Here is a 14,600-nt window from a genome sequence, read left to right on the forward strand (position 1 = left end):
TTCCTGTTGCAGCTGTTTTCAAGTCATGCAGTAGCTTTCAGCCTGTGGATAGTGAAAGGTTCACGAGGGCACTTAAGAAACCCAAGGATCTTAAGGCTTAAGTTCACCACACAAAAATGTTTATCTCTCTTATAAATGTTTTATGAGCTCACTAACTGAACAAAGTTAAAAGCACTGCCAGAGTTTAAAATCAATTCATCAAAATAAGCTACTACAATATCACTAGGTTTGTGTGCTGGAATTACACCCACAGGAGTTTATTTGTTTAATTGTGCAAGTGTGAGAGGAAGAAGAGGTTAGAATAACCTAAGCGAAAGAAAAAAACAGATTTTCTGCTCAGTCTCAATCTGAATCTGACTTTTGCAGTGTTTTTGCTTCTAGCTCTACAGTGTGTCTAGTTATGGGAGCAGCTCTTAATTTGGATGCATATCCTGTGGAGCCAGTTTGGAGCTAAAAGCAGGATGGTTGTATTCACATACTACTGCACCTCCAGGAACCGGACACATTCAGGATCATGGTGCAGTTGTACCCCAGCTCTGTAGAGACTTCATGTCACAAAAACATGGGTTCATTGTGCCTGGGACCACATTGACTATGGAGCTGTGTAGACCCACGTGTGTGGTTTACACTTGAGCTAATAAGCCTTGTCAGAACAAAGTCAGAAGCTTTACACAAATGCCTGCAGTCAAGATCAATAGCTCATGATAATGATGAGTTGTCATATTAAAATGATGGGAAAATTTTATGTAGTGAAGTGTCTTGGACTAGTGGTTTTCAATAAAGGCATGGACCTAATAGAGTGTATTCAGAGGAGGGTCACAAAAATGATCAGAGGGATGGAACAGCTCTTCTTTGAAAAGGCTGAGAGAGTGGGGGTTGTTCATCCTGGAGTACTGGGCTATCCGGGGAAACTTTATCATAGACTTAAAATATATAAAAGGGCTTATAAAAAAGATGGAGAGAGGCTTTTTACCAAGGCCTGTAGTGACAGGACAAAGGGCAACAGTTTTAAACTGAGAGTAGATTTAGGCTGGAGATAAGGAATAAGAAGTCTATGATGAAGGTAGTGAGATGTTGGAACAGATTGCCCAGAGAAGCTGTGGATGCCTCATCATTGGAAGTGTTGAAGATCAGGTTGGATGGGACTTTGAGCAACCTGATCTAGTGAAAGATGCCACTGTCCATGGCAGGGGGGTTTCGTTAGATGATCTTTGAAGACCCTTTCCAACCCAAACCATCCTATGTTTCTACAGTTCTACGGTTCTATGGTTCTATGAATAAGTGTTTCGGACTGTAGCTGTGCATTTTTTCTGCATAGCGATTAACGAATTATACAACATTTTCGAGATGTTGTGTCAATGCAAACAGTAAGTATTGATTTCCGGAGAACTCTGTTTTAATCTCTCCAGGACTTGTCGCAGTTTGAAGTTAAGTTTGATTTTGAGTTTTTGGTCTAAGCAGATTAGACCAGGTCAGAATTTTGTTCTGGCTTTTCCCAGCAAGAGCAAAGTTAATTTCTGAAGTGCTGTGTTTGTGGGCTAAGATAAATACCTAAGTACAGCTGAAGATTTGCCCCGTTGCCTGATCAATGTCTTGTATTTACACTTCTGTTATGGACAGGATTTGACCTGATGGAATCATTCAGTGTGAAACAGATTTTTGGAATGAAAGAAAATGGAATTCAGAGTGCTTATGTGCGACTTGGAAGCTTCCCTGTTGTTCAGAAAACTGAGTGAGTAGCCTGTTTTTTCACTTCATTTTCATCTGAGCCTCTGCTTTACATTACTTGGTTTCTCCAGGTTAACCTTGTAGTAGTTATCTAGTACCTACACATATACTGCTGCTTTGATCAGCTCTTTCAGTTCTGCTGGCACAGAATTTATATACCACTCTATGCACCAACTATCGGCCCCATCCTGGCAGAGTGTAAACTGTTTTCAGTCTATCTTGATGATTGTGAGGAGCAGTATCAAGAAATCCACAAAAGAACTTAAAGTTTATTAAATAGCTTCTAAAAGGAATATTTGGTAGCAGTTTCACTGAGATATATATTTGCTAATCACAAGAGACCAGTTCCTAGTAGATATTGTTATCATTTAGCTAATATGGGTTTTGGCCTCCTAAAAGAATGAGCAATTTCTAATCCTGTGTCAACACGGATTCACTCCTTGGAACCTTTTGTGACCTAAGGCTGCCAGTTGTGTCATAGTCTATCAGAGCAGTTTCTCCTTGGGTTGTCACTTGAGTTCCGCTAGCATTAGCCTTGAAAAGAGCAAGTGCATAATTTCACTGAGTAACAATGAGCCATAGATCGAATTGTCATCATTAACAATTTCGCAGTAAATTTCTCTGTGCTGGTTTGAACTCCAGCTTAAAAAATCAATAGTAATTATTTTCCTTTCTTATGGATGAGGGTTGTTATTTTTTTTATTCTGTTTTAGCTCTTTTGCTCAGCTCACTGCAACTTTGGGTTTGTCCTGTGATGTACATTTGCTTGATTTCACAATATTTTTTCATTCTGGAGCCAACCTGGATTTATTTGCCCTTGTCCTCTCTTCCTCTTTCTCCATATAAACACACAGTCTTTTTAAAAAACAAAACAAAACAAAAAAGTGCAAATATGATGTACTGAAAGGAAAACTGTTTGTTTTAAAGTCCATAAATGATGTCAAGTCTCAGGGTAAGTAAATTCATGTTCAGGGAGAAAAACAGCCAACTAAAGACACCTTGATCTTGATAAGTAGCATATAGATAACTGGTGTGCGTGGGGAAGGGAATAAACCTATTTTGTTTGGCTCGCAGCAGTCTCTGGGTAGAACCTCTTATTGCTGCGGCTTGTAGCAGCTAGTAGTAGTATGCTTTATCACTGTAAAGCATTACTACCAAGACTTCATAGCAAGAAGACCTTGAAGTGAAGAAGTCCAGTTTGCACTTAAGAAACTCTAGGAATGATGACCTACTGTATCTGAGCTCTGGGTGGCAAATAGGACTAGTGCAATCCTAGGGTGTAGAAGCAGGACTGTCAAGTATGAGCTGACTATCTCCACATCAGGCAACTCAATCACCACTGCTGGGATGCTATGGCCAATCCTTGTTTCCATAATTCAGTAGATAGCAATGGAGTGAATGAAAATGTAAATAACTGAGAAACAAGTCTAACAGTGAGAAATTCAAGAAGTGCAGTGTAGTTAGGTAAAATTAAGAAGTGCTTAGCAAATGAGGCTGTTGCACTCTACAAGAACCTCTGGAGAACCGGAGCTGTGTAAAAGGTCTTTGGTGCTAAGGGTAGTGGCAGACTAAAAGTCAGTGGGTATCCATTAATGACATCAAAAACCAGCATGGAAGAAAGGCATGCTTTCAATGATTAATCTAATTAACCACTGGAATATGTTCACACAGATTACAGAGAGCTGTCCATTTGCATTCCTTTTTCAAATTAAGAGTCAAAGTACTTTATTGTTGTTTCTGTTGTTTTTTTCCCAGAAAGACAGAGTGAAGCCTGACTATCCAGCTATGATGACTTTCTGTCTGCTCAGATTCCTTTGTGAAAAAAAAAAAAAAGTTGTTTCAGGAAGATTAGACCACTGCAAATGAGATTTAGGATAGACCTTTTTTGTAGCATGTAGGATAGTGAAGCACAGAAAGGAATTATGTAAGGAGGTTGTATCTATTCCATCATTGAGGTTTCTGAAGTACTGAAAGAGAAGCCAAAGAAATATTTGCCAGGGCTGTATGGGTGGGATTGATTCTGCATTGTGACAATCTTTCTATAGCCTTTTATTTTCCTTTTACTTTTTTTCCCCGCGCTTGTCATTCTAAGAGCCTCTGGTGATGTGATGCATATGGATATGAACTGACTTTCCCCAGCCTTGTTTCGGACATGACAACCACTAATAGTCAAGGAGTTAAACTGAATATTAGCAGTTTTTAGCTGCTCTAAAAGTGATCAAAATTCTCCAAATCATTAATTATTCCCTTCCTCATCAAATGCAGGCACCTCAGTGATTGTTGTTACATTCAGTGTCTTTAATGAGAAATAATAATCCTATTTTTCTTCATTGTGTTATTATTACAGATGTGGGATCTCATGCTTATTGTCACAGATGTATGTGAAACAAAAGCATGTAAGAAAGAGTCTATATATTGAAAATGGGCAACGGCTAAAAGAGTCTTCTGTCTGGTTATTATAATGTTTTCTTTGTAGAAGTTGTGATTCACCTAACCTTGTAGCTGGGTTAATTAACTCTTACACTAACCTGCAACACTTGGGGATTCTCTTGTCTTGGAGTTTTATAGCAGCATCTTCTGCAATCCATCCTGTTGTCAGAATTATAGACCAAGGAGCTGGCAGAGTGCTCCCTGTAGGTACCAGGCATCCAGCAAAGCTCCATAATATGGATCATCAGTTCAATTCAGCCTTGGCTGAAAGAAGGAAATAAAACATTTCTGAGGACAGCAGTTCCTGCCCTTGGATTCCTAAGTAAAGCTGAGTTTCTAGGTGGAGATCACTTTTTAGTGAGGAAATAAATGAAAACTCATAAACAGAATTTTGTTATTTATGTAGTAAGGCATCTCTGTAAAAGATGCAGGAACCAAGGACTCCAGAAGCAGCTTTCACCATAGCTTCAGAGCAACAAGAGTGTCTTTAGATTTCCTTTTGGCATGAAGCCTTTCTCTTTTGGGGACTTGCAGCCAGTTCTTTGGCACCTTTAAAAATCAGTTGAGTGTGACAGGTAATAGGTCATTATAGCTTTCTATCAGTTTAAATCTACCTGATGGGCCATTTTTCAGCCTCTGTGTGATGTGGCCAGACTCAAGAAGATATTTAGGTGCCTAACTCTCAGTCATTTCTATGGGCACTGAGCATCTGAAAATGCTTTCTGAATTTAAGCTCACATGGTGATGCTCCTGTTCCCAGCTCAGACATATCCAGAAAAACTCTCTTAGCAGAGAGGCCAGCAGTTGGCTTTTCCAGATTTGGTTGTAGGTTTTCAGGCCCAAGGCTCAATGTGGTATCTTAGAGGAGTAATTTCAACCACATGCTCCTATACCTCCCTGCTCAGCAAAGCGGTGATTCCACAGTTACAGCCACTGCCTTTGATTTGTACTTGGAACCAATCACACCTACATATACAGACCTTAAAAGACATTAGAGAAAGGCAGCATTGAAAGCATGTGCCCTGCTGCTGTTGATATGACAATGGAAAAAGTATGATGGATAATTAAGAGAGCAAAGGAACCCCAGAGCTCTAACTCCACTACCTTGTACCACCACTGGGTTAAAAGGAACCATTTCTCTGCTTGCTTTTCATTCAGTAAGAGGTTGGACTTGGTGGTGGGCTCTACTTTGGAGAGTAGTTCAATAGGGCTGTCTGTGCCTAAAATGCGAATCAGAATCTTAAAGGGCAGGACAGAGAGGGAACTCATTAAACCCATTTATGATGGTAAAGTCGGATGGTGAGAAGTAAGTGAAGGTAAATGCACTAGGCATGTGTGCTGAAATGATAGAGTTTGGAGAGCTGAGCCATAGGGAAATGTCCCCACTGGCAGAACTCTCATGTAGAAATGTCTGTGTTTTTTGTTCAAGAGGATGGAGCAGAAAGCAAGGCCTTTTCAACTGTCAACATTGCCACTTTGCTGAAGTTTCCTGAAAGGGTGGAGGAAAACAGCCAAAACTGTCAGTGATGTTAAAAGATGAGACATGCATCTTCTTCTCTGACAAACTTGGACACAAGGAGTGTACAAAGCCATTTTGACATGAAATTTGTGTTAAGGCATGTCAATGATGGAGACCTGGCAGGCTGCCCTTTTGGGAGGGCTGATGTGGCTTACTCAACTCTCTTTTGCCAAACATCCTGTAGACTTTCTTGGTGTCTTTCAGTGCCACAGTCTTGCCAGCTGTATTCTCTATGGCAACTCTGCCACAAGAGTGACAATCAACACACTTATTGTTTTGTAATGAAGGAAGGGAACGTCTGGCTATTTTGTGTGCCATGGGACAAATGGATGCTGGGGTGAGATGGATATGTGACCAGGGAGGGCTAGTTGGTGAATAGCTAGTACCAAGATGTAAGAAAGCATTGTCTACTCTTCTAAGGAAAGGATTTTGTAAAGGAACTAGTGGGAGCCTGGTTCAGTTTTCTCTTGTTTTGGAAGACTTCCGAGAATGCTTGTGTCCTCAGCTTGAAGACCAGCTTATAATGGTGCATAGACTGCATGGGCATTTTATATAGCAAAAGCCACAGTAGTGGGTGAAACCACAGTTTTCTGAATTTTTAACTTGGCTGAAAAGATAGTAAATTCAAAGCACAAATTTAAAGATGACTGAATATTTTGGCATTGAGAAAGACTGGTTTTCAACCTTTGCTGTAATTGCAAAACAAAGTATTTTGGAAATTTTGAGGATTTTTGCTTTAAGGACTATTAAAAGCTATTTTTTTTTGCCTTTCACTGTAACAGTTTCTGCATAGTAATGGACTGTATCAAATTTTCCTTAAGAGGTCTTCATTGTTTCGCTACTCATTAATTGCTGCCATTGTAGTTTTGTTTTGTTTTGTTTTGTTTTGGACATGAAAAACATGTCTTGGACATGAAAAACAATGAAGTTAACTGGGACTCTTTGGATGGGAAAAGAGATGGTTTAGAGGCATTATAAGCAAAGTTTGCAAAATCATGAATGGCATAAAAAATAGAAAAAATAATAGGTTAATTGTGTTGTCCCTGACAAGAACTGAGCTATGTCCTAAACAAACAGGAGGAGGATGTTGTGGATATAATAGTTTTACCTGAGTTCAAGTGGAGACTGGAGAAAGCCATACAAGATAAATCCATAAAAAGTTAGTTAATGTAGAAACTGTAGTTGTCTCTGAATTTGACCTCTGAATCCCAAAGAGTTGGAGGTAGGAGGTATATATTTGTTCTGTTTGTTCTCATTCTTAGGCATGCAGTAATAACTAGTGACAACAAAATAGTGACACTGAGTTAGTTATTCCCTCTTTCCAGCCCTGCATGCTCATGTTATGGTATTTTCTTATGTTGGGGCTGAGTCAAACAGTGCTGGTTTTGGTTACATCAGACTTCATGTGGATCACGGTGTAACATGGAGTAAATTTCTGCCTAATGCATTTGTAATGTGTTTGTAATGTGTGATTTGAGAAGGTTCTTTTGCTCTTCCACACCATCAGCCAAAGAATGCGTGCCTTCAGCAAGCATGAGATATAGTAACAGTTTTGGGGCAAATATCACAACATTTGTTGCACAGTGTTGTTTGGTACATTTATGGAGGGTTTCAGGTGTGCCTGCCCATTGTCAGATGTCACAGGCCTCCAGTGCATCTAGAGAAGAACTGAATGATTTACAGATTGCAAGAACTGAAGCATCAGGTGAAAACCAATTGCTTTGACATGATGGATACTAGACTGCAGTTTTTCACTATTTCTTATTTAATTTGAGAGCTTCACCGTTGGAACATAAGAGGGCTCCTTAAGGACAAAACTACCTGGAGGGCACAAGCTCATGTTCATTTCTCTGCAGGCTGCCAAATACAGCAGATTTTGTAGGAACAATATGATACTTTTGGGAAGCACTGCTGGGACATGCAGAAAGTTTTAGAATTTCTGTTCTTCACTGCTAAGCCTGATACCTTTGCTTTCTTTTCCCCTCCCCTTGCCAGGGATGTATTTCCACAGGGTCTGCCTGACGAATATGCCTTTGTAACTACCTTCAAATTCCGAAAGGCTTCCAGGAAAGAAGACTGGTATATTTGGCAGATTATTGACAAGTATGGCATACCACAGGTACGAGGCCCTTTGCAGCCAGCAAGAACAGCCTTGATTCTCTTTTGCTGCATGGACCAGCTTTCTTGCTGCAAACTCCCACTCCTCTTTCCTTGTGGACTAGGAAAAATCCCTTTGCTTGTCTTTAAGTTAATTTTGTTGAAAATCCTTTACCTTTAATTCAAACCCTGGAGGAAGGTTTCCATAGACCTTGGTTCTTGTTAGCATGCAGATAGATGTGTTAGTTGGAAAGTGGGAAGAAAATATACCATGTTTGCTCTTGAAACCACTTTTGAGTTTTTGGTTGTTTTGTTGAGGTGGTTCTGTTTAGGGAAAATATTTTGTCTGTTTGGAAAAACATAGACATGCAGATGTGCTACAGAGTAGCATCAAGTTTTTGCACAGATTTCCAGATATAAGCATCATAGTTTGCCTACTTATGACTTGGATGTAATACCTAATGTTGCTCCATAATACTGAGTCCTGGCTGCTGCAGAATTTGATCTACTGTTTTTTGTCAAGTAGTCTCAGGTTCTGAGAAGAAAAATACCACTGGGGTGTAAAAAAGGGCTGTCAGTTCCTATACAGCATGTTCTTAGCAACATGCTGTAGTTTTGGGGTTTTAATGTTCTTGAGAAAGGAGTAGTTTGAACGGGCTGTATGTTTTTCTGCTCAGTACAAACATGGTGCTGATGACATTACCCGTGACTCTAAACTGGGCTGTTAGCATGAGCTGACAGGTCCAGGTAATGCAGTATTGCTGCTTTGGGACTGGTATTCAAAAGGATTTTGGGAACGCACAGTGAAAGATAGGTGCAGCTTGAGGACTTAGCTGAGTTTCAGATGATGGGGAAAGGTTACCATGAAAGTTATTATCAGCTGCACTTTGTTAAATGAAATACTGTGCTAACATGTATTCCTGCTCCCTGCAGAGTGAGAATATGCATATCACTCAACATTTCTTGGAGACAGCTGAAAATCTGAACTGCTTAGGCATGGAGAGCAAAAAGCACTCAGAGAGTCTCATCAATGTTTTCAAAAGTTCCTTAAACTGTGGTGCCAGAAGCTCCTTAGATCCTCATGAGCCTTGTTTCATGCAGTCAGTAGTAGTTTGACCACTACACTGCAGACCTGCTCAGCTCACAGACTGCAGACACCTCTGAGCTAAAGCTGATCTGAGCTGGCATCTCCAGCCAGCACGGTGCTCAGCTGCTTGGAGATGTTGGGTCAGACCTGGAGTCAGCCTACTCTGGGTCTTACATCAGACACAGCTTGCTGCCAATGTGGCCAAGCTCCTTGCCAGCCCTGCAGCTTGCAGACGCACTGTTTGCTCCCCTGGCTCTGCACTTTGTTCCATTCTCTGCTGCCTTCTGGTTGGTAGCTGCCTGACTTTGGTAAAAGAGGCAATCAATTTGTAAATGAACTAAACGTATAATGACTTCAGAAGCCTGGTCCATAGCTTGCAACACAGTGTGGGGTGGTGTAGCTGTAGTTTTATGTTCAAAGCAACTGAAATAAGGTGTGGGCAGTGCTACAGCTCAGCAGACTGTTTTTCATACCATGCAATGAGACATTTGCCCCATGGAACAGTTGAGGACATATGATGGGACTAAAGAACACAGAGCCTGCTGGGAAATAGTGAAGAGCACAGGCCAGAGAGATCCAAAACCTGTTCAGTTTTGCCCATCTGCCTTTGGGGAGATGCCCAGGCATTGCCTGGGAGGCATCAAGGTGGCGTATGCTGAAACCATGTCAAAGATTGTACTCGCAAGAGAAGGCTTTAGATGGTCATGGGTCTGCATCCAAGCACGTGCTCTGCCCTGTCTTATTTACTAGAACTGGTGTAGGTTCCCTGTTCAACTTCATACCGCACATAAAACTCTGTCCCCTGCTCTTTGTTTGGGCTTCTGACCACATGCTGTACCATCCCTGACTTTGGGGTGTCAGTCACGATGGAAAGCAAGCAAAGGAGGAAGGAGAAGGCTTTGTACTTTATTAGCAAACTACTTCTGTCTTCTTGCAGGTTTCAATCAGACTGGATGGAGAGAACAAAGCTTTGGAGTACAATGCCATTGGGCTCACCAAGGACGCTGTGAGAGTTGTCTTCCGAAATGCACGAGTCGGTGATCTTTTTGACCGTAGCTGGCACAAAATTGCCCTCAGCATTCAGTCAAAGGCTGTCTCGCTTTACATAGACTGCAGACTGGTGCAGATGCTGCCTATTGAAGACAGGGAAAATATTGACATTCAAGGGAAGACTGTGATTGGCAAACGCTTGTACGACAGTGTCCCTATTGATGTAAGTACCATGTGTGCCAATTAGAGCTGGGGTAACGTTCAACATTGTATTGCACAGTGCAAATGTTTTTTGGGGGGGTTATGTTGTAATTGACCCTTTTCCTGAAGCAGCATCACATAAATGTTACTTCTCATCATGTACAAGGCTTGCTGTCTTTTTATGTGAGACTGTCGGTATCTCTGTAATAGGGATTAAAAATGAGAAATTCATTTCATCTTTCTGTCTAGTCCCAAAATGTGCCATAGTTAAAATCAGAGACAAAATCATCCACAAATACCATCAAACTGGGTACTGAACTACACATGCAAAGGTCTTTTTCTGTCTGATCTTGGCATTATGAATGTTTCCATCTGTGACGGGAAGAGACAGGGGAAAAAAAAAGCTTGTTAACTCAGAATAGTCATGATATATTCTCAGTTCCTTGGAGAAGATACTTGGTATAAAATGACTCATGCTCCAGTTGAACTGAAGTTGAGACCTGCAGATTGGACCTGATTGTCCAGTAGAAGTGTTAACCCAGTATAATCTGTGTGTGATTGGTGTTTTGAGACATGCGCAATGGATGGAATGCGCATGTTGAAAGTGCTAATAGCATTTCTTATGCAGGGGTAAGTGGTCTGAAGATGCAAGGCATAACAGGAAAAAAAAAATATGTCTAGACAAAATTCTAGGAAGGATGGAGGTCATCAGAATATGTCTTCTCAGACAGGAATTTGGCCAGGAAATGGGAATTAATATGCCTCCTTATTTACTTGACAACCTGCACCAGAATTTCAATAGGCATATTCAGGGTCTCATTAGTTCAGCACTCTTGGAGCATACTGAGATATTGGTCCATTATTGATAAAGAGAGGCAGATATTGACTACAGGATCCACAGAATCACTATGAAGTTAGCTCCATCTGTTTTTGTTTGTATTCATCTGCACTGTTTGTATCCAAGCAAAAGGACACACAGTTTTTAATAATTTACTGTCTCTGAGACTATTGTCTCACTTTGTCTTCTAGTTTGATCTTCAGCGGATGGTTATTTACTGTGATTCTCGGCATGCTGAGCTGGAGACCTGCTGTGACATTCCCTCTGGACCAGTAAGCTTCTTTTTGTCATTTCTTCATTTTCACATGAACACTCTTCATTGAAATCTATTACATAAACCAGGGAATACATGACAGTGTGACATTATCATTTTTTAATGATAGTGAATAAAACCTAACTGTATAATTGGTAATGTAGCAGCACCAGAAGAGGACCACTGCAGAGGGATGAGTAAGAGGAATTTGAAGTTTCCAAGTTGCTCTTTCCTTGTCAAACTGTCAGGGAAAACATAACCCTGAAGTAATGATGGAACAACAGAAATTCAACATGAAATATTCAACATGTTTCCCACTGGTTTTATTTGGGAAGAGCTGAAACAGTACCAGTTGCTGCTTATTTTCCTGTGCCCAGCTTTCATTAGAAACTTCCACTCTGCTTTCACTCTTCTCCCCTCGATCCTCGTTAAAGAGATTCATCGTTCATTTTGCCACATTTTCCTCTGTTGTTTGAATGAACGGCTTTTGCGGGATTTTGTTCCTCACTAAGACTCGTTTAGCTGTGCGTTATCCAGTAATGCCTATGCGGTTTCTCTAGAGCGAGTGAAAGAATAAGCTTTCTAGCATCAAAAGCTTTGTCATGACCTTGGGTGTTTGGGTGTAGTGCCAGGTGACAGTCCTGACGGAAGCACCTCCCCTGGAAGTGAGACCCACTGTTGGCAACGAGCAAGTTGGCCACCTCAAGACTTTCAACTGCTCCTGTCCTGCTGGACAAAAGGTGAGTGTTGAGATGAGCGTGTTTCACCTGAGGCGTGCTGGATAGGTTTGGAAATAGGGGTATGACACTGTGGAAGTGAGTTAAAGGGCTGTATTTTTTTGTGAAGCACTTAAAGACCCAGCGGTGGAAAGCACTTTGGAAAAGTGTTTTCTCTTTACCTGATTCAGTGATTTTGACCATGCTGGTAGTCCTAGTAACAACCTTGAAAACAAAGTGGTTATTCTTATCCAGCCCAGTTATGTGCATCCTTCTTCAAATAAAAAGGAAGAGATTCTGGAGGTAAATATAGCCATCTGAAAAAATCTCATAGCTTTTAAAAGCAGTGTGCTTGCTTATATTGGCTGTGACTGGGACCTCTGAGAAACCAGTTTCATTATTGTTGCTCTGCAGAGCATGTCAATTTTAGTCTGTTTTCCACTAAAACCTAAAAATGCTTTTGTTGTCCTCAGTTGTTGTAGGACTGACCCCTCTGCTTTGCTATATAATGAGAAGATCAGTCTGACTAATCATGTTTGTTTGTTTTTTTTGTCTTAGGGGGAAAGAGGTCCAATTGGTCCTGAAGGTCCTAAAGGTCAAAAGGTCAGCAATATGTGCTAGCTCATTTGTTTAATAAAAACAACAACAAGTTTCAGAGTAACTTCAGGAGTTGAAGATTTTGAGAAGGATCAGTTTGGCACATGACTGAGTTCAGATAGTTTTGGATGAGCCTGGGACTGCAGGAGACTCTGGCCATCTTGTATCTTTGCTCTAGGCTGGCATTTGAGCTTCTCTGTTCCTGCTTTACATCATTCTTAATATAAGCTTGTTCCACAATCTTTTCCAGTAGCTTCTAAATTGGTGTTTTTGCAAGTTAGTGTTATTCACCAGGTCAGGCACAACTTTTAGGAGTCTCCTGGAAAATCATGTGCTGCTTCTGTGCTGTGCCTTGCTTATCGGCACCAATATCCATAGGTTAGGTAGCAGCCTCCCAGTCACAGTCTATAAAATTTCCTGAGACTAAGCTAAAGGATTAGCTGCAATCTGTTATCCTTAGTAAGATTGTCTGAGTCATGGTATTAAATATAGGCCACTTTCCTTAGTATTCTTCTTCCTAGATAGCAGGGTAGGATTGTGGTTGTGATGTCTGCTCCAAATTTCGCAGTGCAACCTCTGTATTACTCTGCATATTCTTGAAGCTTCTTCGATTTGCATTTTTGTGAATTCAACATACACATTTTCCTTCTCTGCTTGGTTACGAATAGAGCTCTGAGACAATCGACTTAGAGTGAGCACTTGTACACAAACAAAACAAAGATTCACAACATCACTGAAGAGGTGAAAGCTGGTGCTGCTGATGGTTCCCAGTTTCACCATGTGTGTGATTGAAAAGGTTTGGGGAAGAGTATCTGCAAAGCTGCCTGATGGAAAAAGGACCTGGGGGTGTTGGTCAACAGCAGCTGAACATGAGCCAGTGTGTGCCCAGGTGGCCAAGAAAGCCATCAGCATCCTGGCTTTTGTCAGCACTAATATGGACAGCAGGACCAGGGTAGTGACCGTCCCCCTGGCCTGGGCACTGGGAGGCCAAACCTTGAATCTTGGGGTCAGTTTTGGGCCCCTCACAACAACAAAGCCCTGGAGGTGCTGGAGCGAGTTGAGAGAAGGGAACAGAGCTGGGGAAGGGGCTGGAGCACAAGTGTGATGGGAGCGGCTGAGGGACCTGGGGGGTTCAGCTGGAGAACAGGAGCTGAGGGGAGACCTTCTGATCTCTGAACTGCCTGAAAGGAGATGAAGTATGGAGGGGGTTGGTTTCATCTCCCAAGTATCAAGTGACAGGATGAGAAGAAATGGTCTCAAGTTGCACCAGGGAAGGTTCGGACTGGATATTATGAAAAAATTCTTCTTGGAAATGGTTGTCAGGCATTGGAACAGGCTGCCCAGGGCAGTGGTGGAGTCACCATCCCTGGAGGGGTTTGAAAGACGTGTAGATAAGGTGCTTAGGGACATGGTCTAGTGGTGGACTTTGCAGTGTTAGGCTAATGGTTGGACTTGATGTTCTTAAAGGTCTTTTCCAACCTAAATGATTCTATGATTCTATTCTATGCTTGGGAACAATTTTTATTCAAACCTATTTTCATCTGAATAACGTCTGCAAATTCAGTCACTGAATTTATACCTGTTGGTGAATAAACTAGTTGTGTTCCACTAAAGGTTGCTCATTTATTAAGAAACACTGTGGGAGGGGAAAGGAGAAATCTCTGGCTCTTAGAAGAGACATCAGCAATGTGTTGAGACATCCTCAGCAGTGTGTTGTGGGTTTTTTGGCAAGACTTGGTCTGCTGTATGCAGGGAGAAGTTTTGGGGTATGTTTTCTGCTGGCATGAAAGAACATGGGCTTGTTAATGCTCAGATGTGCCTGACTGAAACTGCAGAAAATGTTTCCTTATGCTTCCACACATATATAAATAGCAACTTTCTATTTTAATATGTGACAGCTTAAATAATGATGGGGCGCTTTGAAGAATGGCAGAGCCATGAAGTTGCAGAAGGATGACGATGATAATAATAAAAACACCCTGCAGCAACATCCCATTGTCTTTCGCTGCTTTGACAAGGTCTATGTGTTGGTGAGGATGTCTGTACAGTGTAACATTGCATGTTGCTGGGTTGCAGGAGATAGTAGTTGAGTACAAAATAGCATATACCCAAGCACAGCATCAGCAGGTTTTCCTAACAGATCC

The 14,600-nt window shown here is 41.3% G+C and overlaps 1 protein-coding gene across 4 annotated transcripts in view; it reads left to right on the forward strand.

Annotated features, from left to right (window-relative positions):
• Positions 1 to 14,600, forward strand: part of COL22A1 (collagen type XXII alpha 1 chain) — a 233,084-nt gene that overhangs the window by 83,943 nt on the left and 134,541 nt on the right. For all 4 annotated transcript variants that reach the window (XM_082043903.1, XM_082043901.1, XM_082043904.1 and 1 more), the window contains 6 exons: positions 1,621 to 1,732; positions 7,673 to 7,796; positions 9,799 to 10,074; positions 11,082 to 11,162; positions 11,770 to 11,883; positions 12,418 to 12,462. In XM_082043903.1, coding sequence (XP_081900029.1) covers positions 1,621 to 1,732; positions 7,673 to 7,796; positions 9,799 to 10,074; positions 11,082 to 11,162; positions 11,770 to 11,883; positions 12,418 to 12,462 — 752 coding nt within the window. The remainder of the gene's footprint in view (positions 1 to 1,620; positions 1,733 to 7,672; positions 7,797 to 9,798; positions 10,075 to 11,081; positions 11,163 to 11,769; positions 11,884 to 12,417; positions 12,463 to 14,600) is intronic.

The sequence above is a fragment of the Streptopelia decaocto genome (assembly GCF_964273445.1).
Source record: "Streptopelia decaocto genome assembly, chromosome: 2".
Lineage (NCBI taxonomy): Eukaryota > Metazoa > Chordata > Aves > Columbiformes > Columbidae > Streptopelia > Streptopelia decaocto.